This window comes from Hypanus sabinus, chromosome 21 (assembly GCF_030144855.1).
Source record: "Hypanus sabinus isolate sHypSab1 chromosome 21, sHypSab1.hap1, whole genome shotgun sequence".
Taxonomy (NCBI): Eukaryota; Metazoa; Chordata; class Chondrichthyes; order Myliobatiformes; family Dasyatidae; genus Hypanus; species Hypanus sabinus.
This window is the reverse complement of record NC_082726.1, coordinates 16,249,639-16,266,832: the sequence shown is the minus strand read 5'-3', so window position 1 is coordinate 16,266,832 and position 17,194 is coordinate 16,249,639. Positions and strand designations below refer to the sequence as shown.

At 37.1% G+C, this 17,194-nt stretch overlaps 1 protein-coding gene across 1 annotated transcript in view; it reads right to left on the bottom strand.

Moving 5' to 3' along the window:
* The window catches only part of LOC132378818 (fibrillin-1-like), a 377,797-nt gene that overhangs the window by 105,280 nt on the left and 255,323 nt on the right, over nucleotides 1-17,194 (bottom strand). Inside the window, exons 32-39 of the mRNA XM_059946042.1 lie at nucleotides 7,987-8,109; nucleotides 7,221-7,343; nucleotides 5,275-5,400; nucleotides 4,935-5,057; nucleotides 4,670-4,792; nucleotides 3,135-3,296; nucleotides 723-791; nucleotides 513-638 (exon numbers count right to left, since the gene is read on the bottom strand). Of these exons, the coding sequence (XP_059802025.1) occupies nucleotides 513-638; nucleotides 723-791; nucleotides 3,135-3,296; nucleotides 4,670-4,792; nucleotides 4,935-5,057; nucleotides 5,275-5,400; nucleotides 7,221-7,343; nucleotides 7,987-8,109 (975 nt within the window). The remainder of the gene's footprint in view (nucleotides 1-512; nucleotides 639-722; nucleotides 792-3,134; nucleotides 3,297-4,669; nucleotides 4,793-4,934; nucleotides 5,058-5,274; nucleotides 5,401-7,220; nucleotides 7,344-7,986; nucleotides 8,110-17,194) is intronic.

The following is a 17,194-nucleotide window of genomic DNA, read 5'->3' as shown; positions in this document are numbered from 1 at the left end:
GCATACACCTGTGAATATCTTTTTCATCTGACCAATAAGAACTACATGAAAGCTTATCTCAGTCTACCGATGAGATATTATGACTCACTAATTTCATTACACCAAGTTGTGGTAGTATTAGATAGTAGGAATTCCCTTAGGAGTGCTATTCAACATTTTCCTGCAGCTGCACAGCTGAGATCATGTATACAATACAGCGGAACAAATGCTCCTAATCAACTAGTGACACTGCTGGTAGTTACTCAAGCACAATGTTAGTATGATCTATAAAATCTTATATTTATCTCCTAACCCTGAAGAAGTCTAGTTTCAATGCATGAACTCTGGATTACTCTGAATATTATTTGTTTCCTACCCACTGTTGCAAGTTCTCCTTGTCTTCAGATCCTGTTTGATAACCTATTCTATTTCTGAAGTAAGCAGTGTAAAGTTTCTTATCTTGCACAAATACAAAAACAAATCAAAAGAAAAATATTAAAGCTATAAGAATGACAATACTTCAGTAAATATACCTTCACATACTCTGGTTTCTTCATTCAAATAGAAACCACGTGGACATTCACACTGGAAACTCCCAAACGTGTTGACACATGTCCCTTCTTGACAGAGTCCAGGTAATTCTTTACATTCATCAATATCTGTTAAAAGCAAAACATAAAATTATATATTGTTCACATGGTGTAACATTCAAAATCTAATTTTAAAAAGCCAGAAGAAATTACCCTCCAATATAACTGTGATGGGGTTGGGTCGAAAACCTTCTCCTCCAGGACAAAGAGTTTTGTATTCAGCTGCAAAACAAAATGTAGTTTTGTTTGTTGTTTATAAGCTAAATATCAATTTTAAATATTACATGTTTAAAGTTAGCAAATTTCCTTACACTGAATAAATCGTATATTTTACTTGTGGAATGGTGATACAAACACTGGTTTTCTATCTTTTAAGCTATAGTGACAAGCACAGAGAAACTTGAATTTTACTAGGTTAATCAATTTTGTTTTTGTTTCCATTGTCAGTCATACTTGGAAAATGGCTCTTTTGTCCAAATTGTTAATTTTGCACATTAACTCCAAGTCACTTCAGATCACAAAGTTCAATTTTGACATTCCCATGCCATACTGAGAGATATTAGAACTGGAGTGCTTTCTATGAATAATATTAAATTGAGGCCCATTTTGGTTAGACCCACTCTACTGGGAAGAGCAAGGGAGTTATCCCTGGTGTCCTAGTGAAATAAATCCTCACTCAAAATCACTGAAATAGGTTATCCTGGCTATACTTCCTTTATCTGAACAATGATTATATGCTTAAAAAGTACTTCATTGCAGTACAGTACATTATAGTTTATTATCGAGTTTAAAGGTATTATTAAAATTAATCTTTTCCCAGATTACAGGTGCATAGTGGCCCTCCGTTGGTTCGGGTTGACCATGGATGTTGTGCACTAGCTGCCTAAGTCGATACACAAGCCAGGGAAATATGATATGGACAGCAAGCTGTTGCCCATGCAGCAGGACCTCCCTCTCCACACAGCTGATGAATCCAAAGGAACAACAAACATAGATAAAGTTTGGCACCAACTACATTGTAAGAATCATCAGTCGGGGTTGAACTCAACATAGGACTTTCTTAGGGACTCATTCTCCATATTTTTCCTTAGAGTTTACTCCTGAAGCATTCCCCATGAGTGGCAGCACATGTTTGAGATCACTGTTTTCTTTCTCCTAGATTTGCTGCCAATCATGGCTGACGAGTCCATCTGCATGAAGCAACTGGTTTTAAGTCACCAGTAACCAGCCTTTGCCCCTTGTCCGGTACTGAAAATGTCTCTGCCAGGCTTAGTAGCTAAACCATACGTGAAGGCCAGGAGCTGGACTTAGTTGTCAGAGAGTATTTGAGATGCATACCATTGGGTGCATTTAATAATAGGTAATGAGAGCTTCTCCCCACTACCCTTGCACCCCCCCCCCCCACTCCCTTCTGGCTGTGACATGCCCTTGGCCCACTATCTGTACCAATCACACTTGGCTATCTAAGAGCTGGTCTAGATACTTAAACATTGTAAAATAACCTGCCTCCACCACCCTAATAGGTGGTGAGTGGGTATAGCAGCAAGGCAGTGCAAGTTTGAGATCAGTGTTTTCCTTCTCCTAGATGAGCTGCCAACCATGACTAACATGCACATCTGCCTGTGTGCTTCAGACTCTAACCCTCTCTGAGTGTAAAAGTTCTTACTCTAATTCCTTTCAAACCTCTTATTACTTAGCATAAATCAATGACATCTTGATTTAAATGCCTTTGCTATAGGGAAAAGTTTCCTACTATTGACTGTATCAATATTCTTTATAATTTTGTATTCTGTCAGGTTCCCCCCTCTGCCTCCTCCACTCCATGAAAAACAATCTATCCAGTCTCCCCTCATAACTGAACATTCCATCCTGGTGAATCTCCTCTAAACTCATCCAGTGTAATCACACTTTTCCTACAGAATGCCAACCAGAACTGTGCTCAGTAGGCAAATGTGACCTGAGCAATATCTCATAAAGTTGTCTCATAACCATTTTACTCTTATATTCTATGTCCTGGCTAATGAAGGCAAGTATCATGTGTAACATCTTTACCACACTATCCACCTGTGATGTCACGTTCATGGATCCTGGGGCTGGTACAATGAAATCGTGCTGTTCCTCAAACGACCTGGGACCCTACTGTTCGTTGGGTGTTTTATTTTGATTAACCCTTCCAAAGTGCATGATCTCACGTTTGCAGGATTAAATTTCAAATGCACTGCCCATCTTACAATCTTGTTGGTATTATCCTACACTCTATGCCTTTCCTCCTAACTATCAAATACTTCATTAATATATCATCAATACTATTGAAAAAGGATTATCTTTATGCTAGGATCCTTAAGATTGACACTACTTAGTCAGATTATAATGAAGTGAAATTGTTTTATGTATCTCAATCACACAATAATTTTGTAACTTAATAGCTATATTAAAAAGAACATTTTAAACAATGGTTAAAAGATAAATTATTTATCAATAAACTGATCCTACATTTATAATATCACATCATTTTGTAAGACTAATTTCACCTCAAAGGAGATTCTCAAAACACTGAATACTTACATGAATTGACAGAGGGACACAGTTCACATGGAAAGCCCCAGGCTCTGCCCAAAGAACAGCAACAAGATGCTCTTGAAACTCCGACTCCAATCTCATTACTGCAAGTAAGGGTGTTATCTCCACGCAGTAAGTACTCCAAGAAGCACTTGCCCAAACGAGGATCTATGTTATAAAACACATCACTATGAAACATTCCCCCATTTTGCTATTGAGAATATTATCTGGCTCTTAGAAAGAAAATGTCTTTGAAACACATCCTGCACAATTTCCAACAGACATTTTCATAGATAAGTACAATCTATGACTATTACATTATGAAAATATTACATAACTGAAAAATCTGGCTAAATAGTTTCTATAGAATTTTATAAGGAAATCTAATTGAGAGCAACAGCATGTTTACCGTTTTACTTAAACTGAAGAAGAACTGAAAATTGAATGACAGTAATTGGATATTAATTTCAGCTCTAAATTGCGACTGGAAAGATGTATACCTAGAAACATAATGACAAAATAATTAATAACTTTAGTTTATCTTGTGAATTTTAAACCATTCTTTCTTGTTGATGATTGGTGGGCTGGGGTTTGGGGTCTGATGTTTGTGTTGTTTCTCCATGCGGGTGATCTGTTAAGTTTTCAGGAGGTTAGGAATTTGATGTTCCTGTTGCTGTTTCTCTATGTGCATGATATATTATGTTTTTGTGTGAGGGAGGGGGCTGGGGGTTTGGGATTTGATGTCCTTGTTTCTCCATGTAGATGATCTGTTAGGTTTTATGCGAAGGAGGGGTTGTGGGGGTGGGTTTGGGGTTTGCGAATTTTGGTTTCTTTTCTTTTCATGGGGAAGGGATTGATGCCTTTCTTTCAATTGCTTCTATAGCTTTCTATTTTATGGCTCTCTGGAGAAGACTGGAGCGATTGAATCTCAGAGTTGTATTCTACATACATACTTTGATAATAAAGTGAACCTTTGGACCTTTATTTTATTAAAAAAAAGAAGAGGATGGACTTTTAACATCATAAACCAGTGAGTTGTTATGTCTCCTCTCTCGCTGTGAAAGGGAAAAAAAGGGGGGGGGGGAGGGAGAGAGATACACACATACACACACACACACACACACACACACACACACACACACACACACACACACACACACACACACACACACACAGATTCAATAGTACAACATTTCCAAGGAAATTTAGGATAGGTCATAAATTTTATCTTTGGCAGTGATCCCCAGATCCCAAAAGCAAATGAAATAAAAAGTTATCTGAGCCTGTGTTGATTCAAAATTCAGGAAAATCAGTAAAAATATGAACATGCCCTGCACAGAATTTTCTGCAGGGTTGCTTCAATACTATTCCACACACAAAATTCGACCCACGTCCAACAAGCTACAGTATAGGGTATTTTAAATCATTGATAACTTCCCTTATAAGTGTACAGTTTTTCTCTGATTGTAATTACTTTGTGGATACTGCTGAACTATTGCTGCCTTCAAAGCAAATGACTGATAAAAAAACTTGATACATACCAACACACCCAACACCAGTTGGGTTCAGTTCAAATTCAGATGGACAGTTGCAGACGTAGCTTCCAGGGGTGTTAACACAAATTCCATTAATACAATTAACTGGATCCGCACATTCATTTACATCTGAAATAGATATCCAAACAAAACTGATTTTTTTTCCTGGTTATGTCCAAAGTATCACTCGAAACATTTATTAGCCATTTTGCTGTTCAATTATCTTAGAAATAATTATGACACCATTTACCAAATGAAAGCAACATTTTACCTGTGCAGTTGCCTCCACTCCTGTCTAGCTCATAACCCAAATCACATTCACATCGGAAGAGTCCTGGAAGATTCTGACATCTTCCAAACACACAAATGTCGGAGAATGAGCACTCATCAATATCTGCAATAAAGATCACGAGAAATTCATTGAAAGTAACTATTTATTGTTTAAAATTTAAGTTATACATGTCATAGTTAAAACTCTTTGAGATACAGGATACAATGCAAAACACCTAGTTAATTTCTGAAAGACAGGATTTAACACTATGGCTATAGCTGGCCACGTGACTGAAAAAGGTGAAGGAAGTAATAGGTATAGACAGGAAGATGATGCATACCTTGACATGCTCTGCCATCTAGAGATGGTGTGAAGCCCATGTCGCATTCACAACGGTAACCTCCAGGTGCATTTAAGCAATGGCCATTCTCACAAAAGTTTACATTTTCAGCACATTCATCAATATCTGTCATATAAGAAAAGACATTAGGAAAAACACTTAACTCCTGTATGTACAAACAAATCCTGAAGAACTTATTTTATTCTGACAGTATGGAGAGAAGGAAATTGGTTAGCACAATGAACCTAATAATATTTTTTGGAAATGCATTAAGATAAGTTGCTTATTATTCAGTCTCATGTATACTTATCACAAATTGCGAACCCTCTTGGGTTTGCAATAGATGTAATTCAGATTTCTTGTATGTACTGACATGCCAGAGCAATGAACCTGGTTTCCTCAACAAAAGTTCTATGTGCTCTTATGACTTCAGCATTTTCTGCTTTTATTTCAGTCACAGAGTCTTTTACCTGTTTAGAAAGCACTCATTCAGGGCTGAAATATCTGTCCTGTTTTCTCCTTCCCATCCACAGTGTGAAAACATTTTTAGCATCATTAACATTTCCCACCTAGATCACTTAATTACGCAAAGGGTTTGACCTAAGCCAATAAGGAAGTAGAGGCAGGAACACATAACATTTAAAAAGTATATGGATGTTCTTGAAAAGCCATGATTGTTGGGCTAAGATTTAGGGCTAGAAAATGGAATTAACTTTGAGAAAGTTTTCCTGTCTGGCACAAACACGATGGGATAAATGTCCTTATATGTTATAAATTCTTTGTGAATCCTACAAGCTTATAGGACTTAGCAATTCACTGAAGAAATGCATTAGTGATCGTTTTAGAAAAGGTAATATTGAGCTGTGTTTTTAAATTGTGGTTTAAAGATTTCTGTACACATTTTAGAATTGACTTCAAGAGATTCTGCAGAATGCTGAAAATCTTGATCAACGTATATAAAAGGCTGGAGGAACTCAGGAAGCCCCTGATGAAGGATCTCACCCCAAAACAAGGATTGCTTATTTCGCTCCATAAATGCTGCCTGACTTGCTGAGTTCCTCCACCATTTTGAGTGTGTTCTTTCAGGAGTAACTATTCTCTAGTGCTAGAAGCTAAAAGATGAAATTTAAAGTAATAATATTTTTGAAGAGAACAGGTTGGCAAATAGCCCATTTTGGTGTGTTGTCCATGAGTGACAAATATTAATTCTGGGGAAAATCTGTCTACATTAATTGGATCTGCAATTCAATCCATATTATTATTTTTTATGATATCAAAAATTATATCAATCAGAATGCCACCTGCTTGCTACTAGTAACTCACAATCTTGTTAACTCTAGGCTCATCCAATCTTTATGTTGCTATCCTGCTGAATTCGATCTTTATAAACTGTAACTCATCTTAATACAAAATTTTAGCTACATTGCATATATTTTGCTGCTCAGTCACTGTTGTGAATGCTAACTTTAGCCCCACAACTGTTCTAATTTACATTTGTAGTACTTAGCTGCCATATCTGTCCTTCCTCCACCATCTCTAATCCGTGGTTTTATTGCTTCAGCATTTAGTGTTTATGCTCCTATCTAAAGAATTTTACCATTATAATGAAGCAAGTTTTAACTACTCACTTTATTTTCTCTCCTTTTGCTTATTTATTTTTGTAACTTTGACTACATCTGCAGTAACCCCCTTTAACAGGCCTCACATCACTATTCAGCTTCAGTCTGGTGAACAACTTTAGACTAATTAATGCCCAAAGCTGGAAGTCAAATAGAACTATGGATATTGTAATGATTTTTATTTGTCTTCTTAATGTTGAATGTAAGGAAATAAGGCTATTATCTAGCATTTCAAAGGATAAGCATACAGAATTAATTATCGTCATAAACTAAGAAGTAGTGCAGGATTTCCTCAAAGCAGAATTAGAATTCTATCTTTGGACTTACCAGTGCAAAACACACCATCGCCACTGTAACCCTCTTTACATGTACATTTATAAGACCCTTCAGTGTTCATGCATTCAGCAGTTGGGCTGCACTTGTGTGTTCCATTTGAACACTCATCCACATCTTTGTAAATAAAACAATATGCCATTAGTGCAGAAGTCATTCATAGAAACGAAAGCTCAAAATTCCACTACTATGGACTGTTCATTCTGATTAGTAATGATAACAATCCTCATATATTCAATCTCATAAGGGATTTCTGATCAGTAGTAATATCGGTCCACATATATTCAAACTCATTATGGACAGAACCACAAAATTAATGTTTGGAGAAACATGATCTCACTTAGAATTCAGATTGAAATTCAATCGATAATTTTGTATGCATTTCTAATTAACACCAGTTATGATCTGGGACCAGTGACTAAGAAATTATACTATCTATGTTGCTTGACAATTCTATATATTATTAAAAAAACAAGATATTAACCACTCTCTGTACAGGAGTTTTCAATGACAATTATTTCAAGTTCGTATAAGGAACAAAATTAAAACATTTGAAAGGATAACTGTAGTCTTGACTTTGTGTGATCTGTGACAACTTTTGTAATATTCACTATTTTGATCAGGTTGTGGTATAATGGTTTTTGTATATGCAGGCACACGTGTAATATTCAAAAATAATTTCTGTTAACAGAAAACTGAAAAGTATCAAAAATGTGGATTCACAAATGTCTTTTTTGTCTTTTCACAAAAACATTCTTACCAGAACATTTGATGCCATTACCAGACCAGCCTTCCGCACATGCACATTTGAAGCTTCCTGGTGTATTTGTACAAATAGCATACCTGTGGCAATTATGGGCACTAATCTCACATTCATTAATATCTGGAACAAGAAAAAAAAATATTCAACAGAAGAAAATTAAGCTAATTTGTTGTAAGACCATAAGACATAGGAGCTGAATTAGGTCATTCGGACCAATGAGTCTGCTCTACCATCATGGCTGATTTATTTTTCCTCTCAACCCATCATCCTGCCTTCTTCCCCTAACCTTTCACACCCAAACTAATCAAATAATCAAATGATCTAGCCTCCACAGCCGCCTGTGACAACAAATTCCACAGAATCACTGCCCTTTGGCCAAAGAAATTCCTCCTCATCTCTGTTCTAAATGGACATCCCTTTATTATGATGTTTTGTCCTCTGTTCCTAGACTCCTCTAGGATAGGAAGTATTTACTCCACATCCACTCTATCTAGGTCTTTCAACATTCAATAAGTTTCAATGAGATCCTCCCACATTCTTCTAAATTCCAGTGAGTACAGGCCCAGAGCCATCAAATACTCCTCATACAATAACCCCTTCATTCCCAGAATCATTCTCATGAACCTCCTTTGAAATCTCTCCAATGTCAGCACATCCTTTCTTAAATAAGGGGCCCAAAACTGCTCACAATGCTCCAAGTTAAGTCTCACCAGTGTCTTATAAAGCCTCAGCATTATATCCTTGCTTTATGTTACAATTACATATATTTACCTCTCAGTTAAGTTTTAGAACTAGGTTAGTTGTGAATAACTACGCCATTATGAAAATAATGAACTCTGTCATATCTGACAAGATAGCTCACTGAATGAAGTAGTAATTCAGTTCAATAGGAACTATTATCACTGCTAAATCAAAATCCAGGAATTTCTAACAACACTTATCCAAGGATTTGTAACAGTTTATAACTATTTTCTGAAGCTAATTAACAATTGTAGTAACTGTTGGCCACGATAGTCCAGCCACATCCCATATATGAATAAAAAAAAGCCATATCGCTCCATTCTCACTCTTTGTTCTTAAGTTCTTCCCTTGCTTGGGCCATTATTTTCCTTTCTACTGCTGGTTCAACTCCATCCATACTAATATTTAAAAATCACTTTCAGGATATTTTCTTGTGCTACTTTCACACTTCATAGTCTCTTTTGTTCCATTGTTTATTCTCAGCAATTTTAAGTCTTCAGTCAGGCTTTTACATTGGACCATAAGGAAAACAAAAAAAGTTAATTCAGTCTTTTCTGTCATAAATAAGATCATGGCTAATCTTTTACCTCAGAATCACATTGCTATAGTCATTTAACATCCCTTGATTGCGTAAAAACAATTGATCTCCATCTTCAAACTATTCAGTAACAAAGCCTCCTTAACTCTCTTGGGTAAAGGATTCCAAAGATTCATTACCCTCTGGGTGAAGAAATATCTTCTCATCTCAGTCCTGATTTGCTGACCTTTTATTTTGAGTTGTGATTCCTGGTTCTTGACATCCCATCCAGGGGAAGTATTATTCTTGATGCATGTTGTCAAGTCTTGTTAAAACTTTGTGCATTTAAATGAAATCACCTCTTATTCATTGAAGTTCAAATGAGTATAGACTTTATCTACTTAATCTCTTATATGATCAATCTCCTATCATAAGAATAACTTGGGTGAATGTTTGCTTGCTGCAGTCTCTCTGTCACGAATATATCCATCCTCAGATAGGGATAGCAGATCTGTATACAATATTGTAAATGTGGTAACATTAAGGCTCTATATAATTTGAGAATGCCCTTACTTTTGTTATCTAATCCACTGATAATAAAAACAAAAACACTGCTGACAATTTGAATTGCTTGTTATACCTGCATGTCAACTTTTGTGGCACAGACATGCAACTCGTTCTAAACACCAGCACCTTTCAATCCCTCACCAGTTAAAAATACTGCATGTTTCTATTTTTTCCACCACAGTGGATGACCTCACATTCTTCACATTTATTTAATCTGTCATGTAATTTATTATAGATTAAGTCATTTAATCTATCTACATCCCCCTGCATTCTCCTCATACCCCATACTGCCACCAACTTTCCATCAACAAACCTGGGCTCCTCACACTTGGACTCCCCCATCCAAAATCATGGATTTGGGTTGTGGTTAGGCTCTGGCACTGACCGTATGGAAGCGCACTGAAGGCCTTTTGAATGGCCAAATACACACAAAGAATTGTTTCCCTTTAACTATTCTGCTCGTTAAATGTTAAATAACTCACAAATTTACCAAACATGATTGTCTTTTTATAAATTCATGCTGACTTTGCTCAGTCTTTTATTACTTTTCTAAATGCTTTGCTAACCGCTGCTTTAATTATCCAGCATTTTCTCTATCACCACTATAAAATTAAATGGTCTACTTTCCTTTTAAGAAATGTCATTACATTTGCCACCTTCCAATCTGTGGAAATCATACTAGAATCCTTGGAAAGTCATTGGAAAATGACAGCCAGCTTATCCACATCTCAATCACCTGCTCTTTCAAAATATTTGGACTTAATACCTTGCAGTCTTATTAGTTTTAAATGCTAGTTTTTAATTTATATGAACTCTAATCACTTGAGTTATGCAGTTCCCCACTATTCCAAGATTTCCAGCTCTGGCCTCACATCCTACTTAGCTTTGGCCACATTTCTACCAGCTCCATTACACGTATGCTGGCAGCCAGCCCTAGTTCCCATACTGCTTCTATTCACAGACCTTGGCAAATCAAGATCACATAAAGAAAGCATGGCGGGGATGACATCAAAACATGAAAAATAAACTAAGGAAACAATAACAGAGGGAGAAATTTTTAGTATGTTGGAAGTTAAAGGGGGAATCAGTATGTAGGAGGGAAGTAATAAAGAGAATAGCTCTGGAAAGTTAAGGTAACCATTTGTTAGCAAATGGTGAGGATATAAGAATTTATGAGTGTAAGAGTGGAATAGTAATAATGTTGAACCAACAGAGCAAGAAATACAAAGAGGTAAAGGCACAAGTGAAGGAAATGACTGCACAATAAGACCACAATGGGGAACAATGAGGGCCAGCAGTAAACATAGGGAAATGTTGTCAAAGAGGATAATCTTTAGAGGTAATAGAAGGTCATGAGAAGAATAGAATAGCTATAAAGGGTGATTTTAAAATTAAACAATGAAAAATAGTGGTTTTTCCCTGGAATCAGTACTGGACCACTATGTTTTTAAAACATATTAAAGGCTTAGACGATAGTGTAGAGTAAAATTTCTAAATTTGTAAATGACACAAAACTTGGATTCCTGGTATACTGTAAGGAGAACTGTAGTAGACTGCAATAAGAGGTAACCCGGCAGAATGGATAAACATGGTAAAATTTAATACAGTGAATTGTGAAGTGATCCACTTAGGCAGAAAGAATATAGAATGACAATATCAAGTACATGGCACAATCCTTAGGATGTCCAACACAGAGAAGTCTTCATTATATGTACATCAATCTTTGAAATTTGTGCAAGATGTTGAGGTGGCTAACAAAGTATGTGGGATTCTGGAATTCACAAATAGATACAAGCAGGGAAGTTACACTAAATGAGTATAAAATGCTGGTTAATCCACAGATGAAGTATTGCATCCAATATATCTTTTACACATGCCTTGAAAGGAAGAAAGAACTACACCGATGTAAATCCCCATAGCATTCTATGATCCTGTGACCTCTGTCTCAGAGGTTATTGTCAGAACATTCTTCAAGGCGTCAGGCCTTGGTTGGGTACTGAAAATCTGTGTCATCAAGCTGGCTGGAATGTTTAAGGTAATCTTCAACTCCTCACTGCTATAATCTGAGGTTCCCACCTGCTTCAATAGGGTAGAAATCATATCATTGCCCAAGAAGACCAGCCTGAGCTGCCTAAATGACTACTGATCAGTAGTACTCACATTTACTATAATTAAACACTTTGAGAGGTTGGTCATAGCTAGAATTAACTCTGGCCTGAGCAAGTTCCTGGGCCTTCTACAATTTACCTAACACAGCAATAAGTCTACAGCAGACACAATCTCACAGGCCCTCCACTCTGCTTTGAAGCACTTAGACAACAGTAAAACATTCGTCAAATTGTTCTTTATTGATTACAGTTTGGTGTTCAATATCATCACACCCTTAGTATTAATGACCAGACTTCTAAACTTTGGCCTTTGTACCTCCCTCTATAATTGGGTTCTCAACTTCCCCATCAGAAGATGAGTCAGTACAGATTGGTGATAACATCTCCTGCTTGTTGACAATCTATACAGGCATAGACGCATCTCACAGCTGTGTGCTTAGCACACTGCTCTATTCTCTATACTCATGACTGTGTGGCTAAGCACAGCTCAAATGCCATTTGTAAATTTGCAGATGACACCACTGTTAATGGTAAAATCTCAGATGGCATCAAGGAGGTGTACAGGGTGACATAGTTCAGCTGGATTAATGGTGTTGCAATAATAACTTTGCAATCAACCTCAGCATTATTAAGAAATTGCTCGTGGCCTTGAGGGAGGGCAAGTTGGGAGATCTTGCCCCAATCTTCATTGAGGAATCAGCAGTGGAAAAGGAGACCAGCTTTATATTCCAAGGGGTCAACATCTCTGAGAATCTGTCCTGCAATTACTAAGAAGGCCCACCAGTGGCTCTACTTCATTAGGAGTCTGAGATTTGATGTTACCAAAGACTCTTGCAAATTTCTATATGGTGGAGTGCATTCTAACTGATTGCTCGACAGCCTGGTATGGAGGCTGCAATGCACAGGATTGCAAGAGCCTGCAGACGGCTGTAGACTCAGCCAGCTTCATCACAGGCATACCCTCTTTACCACTGAGGATATCTTCAAGAAGTGGTGCCTTATGAAGGGTACTCATTAAGGACCCTCACCATCATTTCTGAGATACAAAAGCATGAAGACCTATACTCAAGGATTCAAGAATAGCTTCTTTCTCTCTATCATCAGATTTCTGAATGATCCACAAACCAAGTTGTTATTTCTTTTTTGCACTGTTTTATTTTGTAATTTATAGCAATTTAATGTCTTTGCATTGTACTGCTGCTGCAAAACAGCAAATTTCACATTATCTAAAACTGTGATAATAAACCTGATTCTGATTAAAAAAGTAGGGGTTCAAGGATGAAGGACTGCAGCAACAGAATTAAACTGGTAAGCTGGGGTTATTTCCTTGCAGCAAAGGAAGTTGAGAGGCAATTTGATAAAACTGTACAAAATAATGCATAAATATAAATCCTATAAATAGAGACAAGCTTTTCCCATTAGTAGATTCAAAAATCCAGGAGCACAGATTTAATGTTTTGGGCAAAATGTACAAGGAGATGTGAGGACTTTTTGTATATGAACAATTATGATCAGGTGTCCACTGCCACAAAGCTAGGGAGCGGGGTCGAAACGGGAATTCAAAAGGCTCTTGAAAGAGAATAATTTGCAGGACAATGGAAAAACAGTGAGTGAATGGACTAACGGCATTGGAGGGCCAGATCTCTCTTCCTATGCCGAGCAATTCTATAATATTCTGGTTACAGTAAATGAAACACTATGGTATTATTTGTGTCATATCAATAAGGAATATAAATGCAGCATTGTTATATGTTACTAGGTTAGTAACCAGACTTCTGAATTACACTTCTAGAGATACATGTTTGAATCACACTATGACAACTGGTGAAGTTAATTCAAATATACAAACAAAACTTGAATTTTAAAAAAAGCTGCTACTGCAATACATAAAATGCCACCTGGTTCACTAGACTGAAATCTCCTGCTTCTTAAGTTCCTCCATATTTTAGAGGCAATTATGGATAGGCAATCGACATCAGTATTGTGAAATATGTTCACATCCCATGAATGGTAAAAAAACTACAATCTAATGTCTTTAGTAAATCAAAAGCCAAGGCTCTCAACAAAGTGATTTGGAATTGGAAATAGAATTGGTTTATTAATGTTACATGTGCAGTACCAAGATAGTGAAAAACTTGACTTGAATATTGTTCATACAGATCAAATCTTTACACAGTTCATTAAGGTAGAACAAGGTAAAACAATAACAGAATGCAGAATAAATAAAAGCTACAGAGAAAATATGGTGTAGGTAGACAGGTTATGGTGCAAGGTCATAATGAGGTAGATTGTGTGGTCAAGAATCCTTTTTATCATACTAAGGAAACCTTTAATAATTTTATAACAGCAAAATAAAAGCTGTCTTTGAGCCTGGTAGTACATGCTTTCAGGCTTTTGTATCTTTTGCCTGATGAAAGAGGGGAGAAGAGAGAATGACTGGGTTGGATAGTATGTTTGATTATGTTGGCTGCTGTACTAAGACAGTGAGAAGCATAGACCATGGAGGGGAGACCGGTTTCTGTGATGTGTACAGCCATGCAAAAAGCAGTTGCTTAACCAAGCCAGAAAGGATGCATCAAAAAAAGTTGGTAAGGATCGACAGGGATATGCCAAATTGCTCTAGCCTCCTGTGGAAGCAGATCAATTGATGAGTTTTCCTGACTATGGCATCTACATGGTTGGACAAGGACAGGCTATTGGTGGTGTTCACTCCTAGGAACTTGAAGCTTTCAACTCTCTCAACCTCAGCACCGCAGAAGAGTAGGCTTCTCTCTATTTCTCATCCATAATCTGTCCCTTAAGCAATTAAAACAGCCTAGATAGTAATATACTTAATTTTTGGCTGTGCAATTGGACTTTCATGTTTTACTGTACATTAGCTGCATTAGTTGAGCAAGGCCTGTTGGGACGTTTGAGAAGTGGGAGATCATGGAGTGCAGTAGAGACAGTTCCTTATGGACTTTATGCACCAGCTTAAAAAGTGAATGGAGCCTGTCAGGACTTGCCTGCAGAGTGGGAGATCACTTGGGTCAATAGTAACTCAGCAAGGTCCAATAAAATGCAGTGAGGTTTAAATGTAGCAGCCGTTGTATGAGTGGACTGAGTTAGAGTGGTCAGACTTTGGCCCAACAGGCTTGGGTGAGAACAGGCACAGGCTAGAACTTAAGTTTGAGAAGTTAAGAGATATAACAAGTGGTAGTTAGACAGTAGTATGCTCCTCCAGTGAGATGTAGGATTTCTTAATTCACATCTGCAGGAAGCATATCCAAATTCAGCTTCTGAATGACAAGTTCAAGTAATTGGAGCTGGATGCACTCAGAACCATCCTGGAGGCTGAAAATTTTTTGAACTTTTACTGACATGGTCACACTGAGAGTACAGGTTTCAGACAGTAGATGGGTGAACACCAGGAGAAGTAAGGGGGTAAGCAGTTAGTGCAGACCAAGTTATTGAGTATGGTTAAAGTGGAGGTTGACAGGTTCTTGGCTGGTCAGGGCATCAAAGCTTACAAGGAGATGGCAAGAGAATGGGTTTAAGAGGGATAATAAATCAGCCATGATGGAATGGCAAAGAAGACTGGATGGGCTGAGTGGCCTAATTCTGCTTCTATGTCTTATTGTCTTAAAGACAGATAGTGGGTAACTGACAGCTGTTCAACAGTTTTATTAATCAATAAATACTTCATACTGATTGTGAAGAAGTGCACAATTCATCTGGACAGTGAATTAAGAATGTCAAAATTAGTCAAGTCACTAAAGTTCCGAAGTATTTTGGCAGTTCTGGTTATAACCCAGTAAGTGGGATATGAATAGTTTGAAGAAGGTGCTGAAGAGTTTCACTAGGATACTGCCTAGGATGCAATGATTTACCTGAGGACAGATTGAATAGCCTGGAGTCATTGATTTCTTTGGAGTAGAGGAGGCTGAGGGGTATTTGATGAAAATACACAAAATTATAAGATGCACAGAGGAGGTCATAAGAAATATTCTCCTATAAAAGTGCCAAAACTAGAGGATATAGGTTTAGAGTATAGGGGAAGAGGCTAAAAAAGGAGAACTTTTTTACCCAGAGAGTGATTGGAATTAAGAAAGTACTGCCTGATTGGATGGTGGAAGAGGCTATTCACATAATTTAAGAAATATCTAAATATTTCTCAATTAGGATTTCAAAGGCATAGAAGTCTACGGACCAAACACTGGTAATTGAGATTAAAGTCTATGGGTAGGCATGGTGATGGTGGTTGAAGGACTATATAACTGTAAGACTGTCAGGCCCAAGAAATGATTTGGTTAGAATACTGATGTAAAAAAATCACAAATGCTGTCAATCTGAAAGAAAAACTAAAAGTTCTGGAAGTAGCAAGTCGTGAAGCATGTGAGGGAAAAGAACAAAAGAGAAATGAAAAGTATTTCTATTTCCATCAAATGCTATTAACTTTGGTTCAATTCCCTGGAACGTAGAAGAATGAGGGGAGATTTGATAGAGGTATATAAAATTATGATGGGCATCGATAATAGAGTGAATGCAAGCAGCCTTTTTCCACTGAGTTTAGGGGAGAAAAAAACCAGAGGACATGGGTTAAGGGTGAAGGGGGAAAAGTTTGAAGGGAACATGGGGGGTGGGGGGGCTTCTTCACACAGAGTGTGGAGTGTGGGAGTGTGGAATGAGCTGCCAGATCAAGTGGTAAATGTAGGCACACTTTTAACGTTTAAGAAAAACTTGGACAAGTACATGGATGAGAGGTGTATGGAGGGATATGGTCCCTCCATATCCAGGTCAGTGGGACTAGGCAGAAAAATGGTTCAGTACAGTCAAGAAGGGCCAAAAGGCCTCTTTCTGTGCTGTAATGTTCTATGGTTCTAATTATAAGAGAATCCACTAACTTGGGCAACATAATATATTCTATGTTATTATGTGAATATCCCTAGCTATATTGATTGAATTGAGAAACTAAGTCAGTCTGTGTATTCACTCATACGGAGATTTCTCATTATGATCCATATTGTATTATTTCAACTTGATTTCATATCTAATTTAGATTTTCTTGGTAACAGAACTATCGATTAGCTGCTAACTCTTAACTTAAAAAGTTTTTTCAACTACTCTTCATCTATTTGTATACAAAACTTATGACAATTTGTTAAACTCCAAGCCTTCTAACACTAACATATAAAAAAATGTTAAATGGCTACTTCATGAACAACTAAATAGTATCCCAGACAGGGCCAATGAATTAAATTTTATGGTGGCAATGTACTAAATTTGTTTGCAT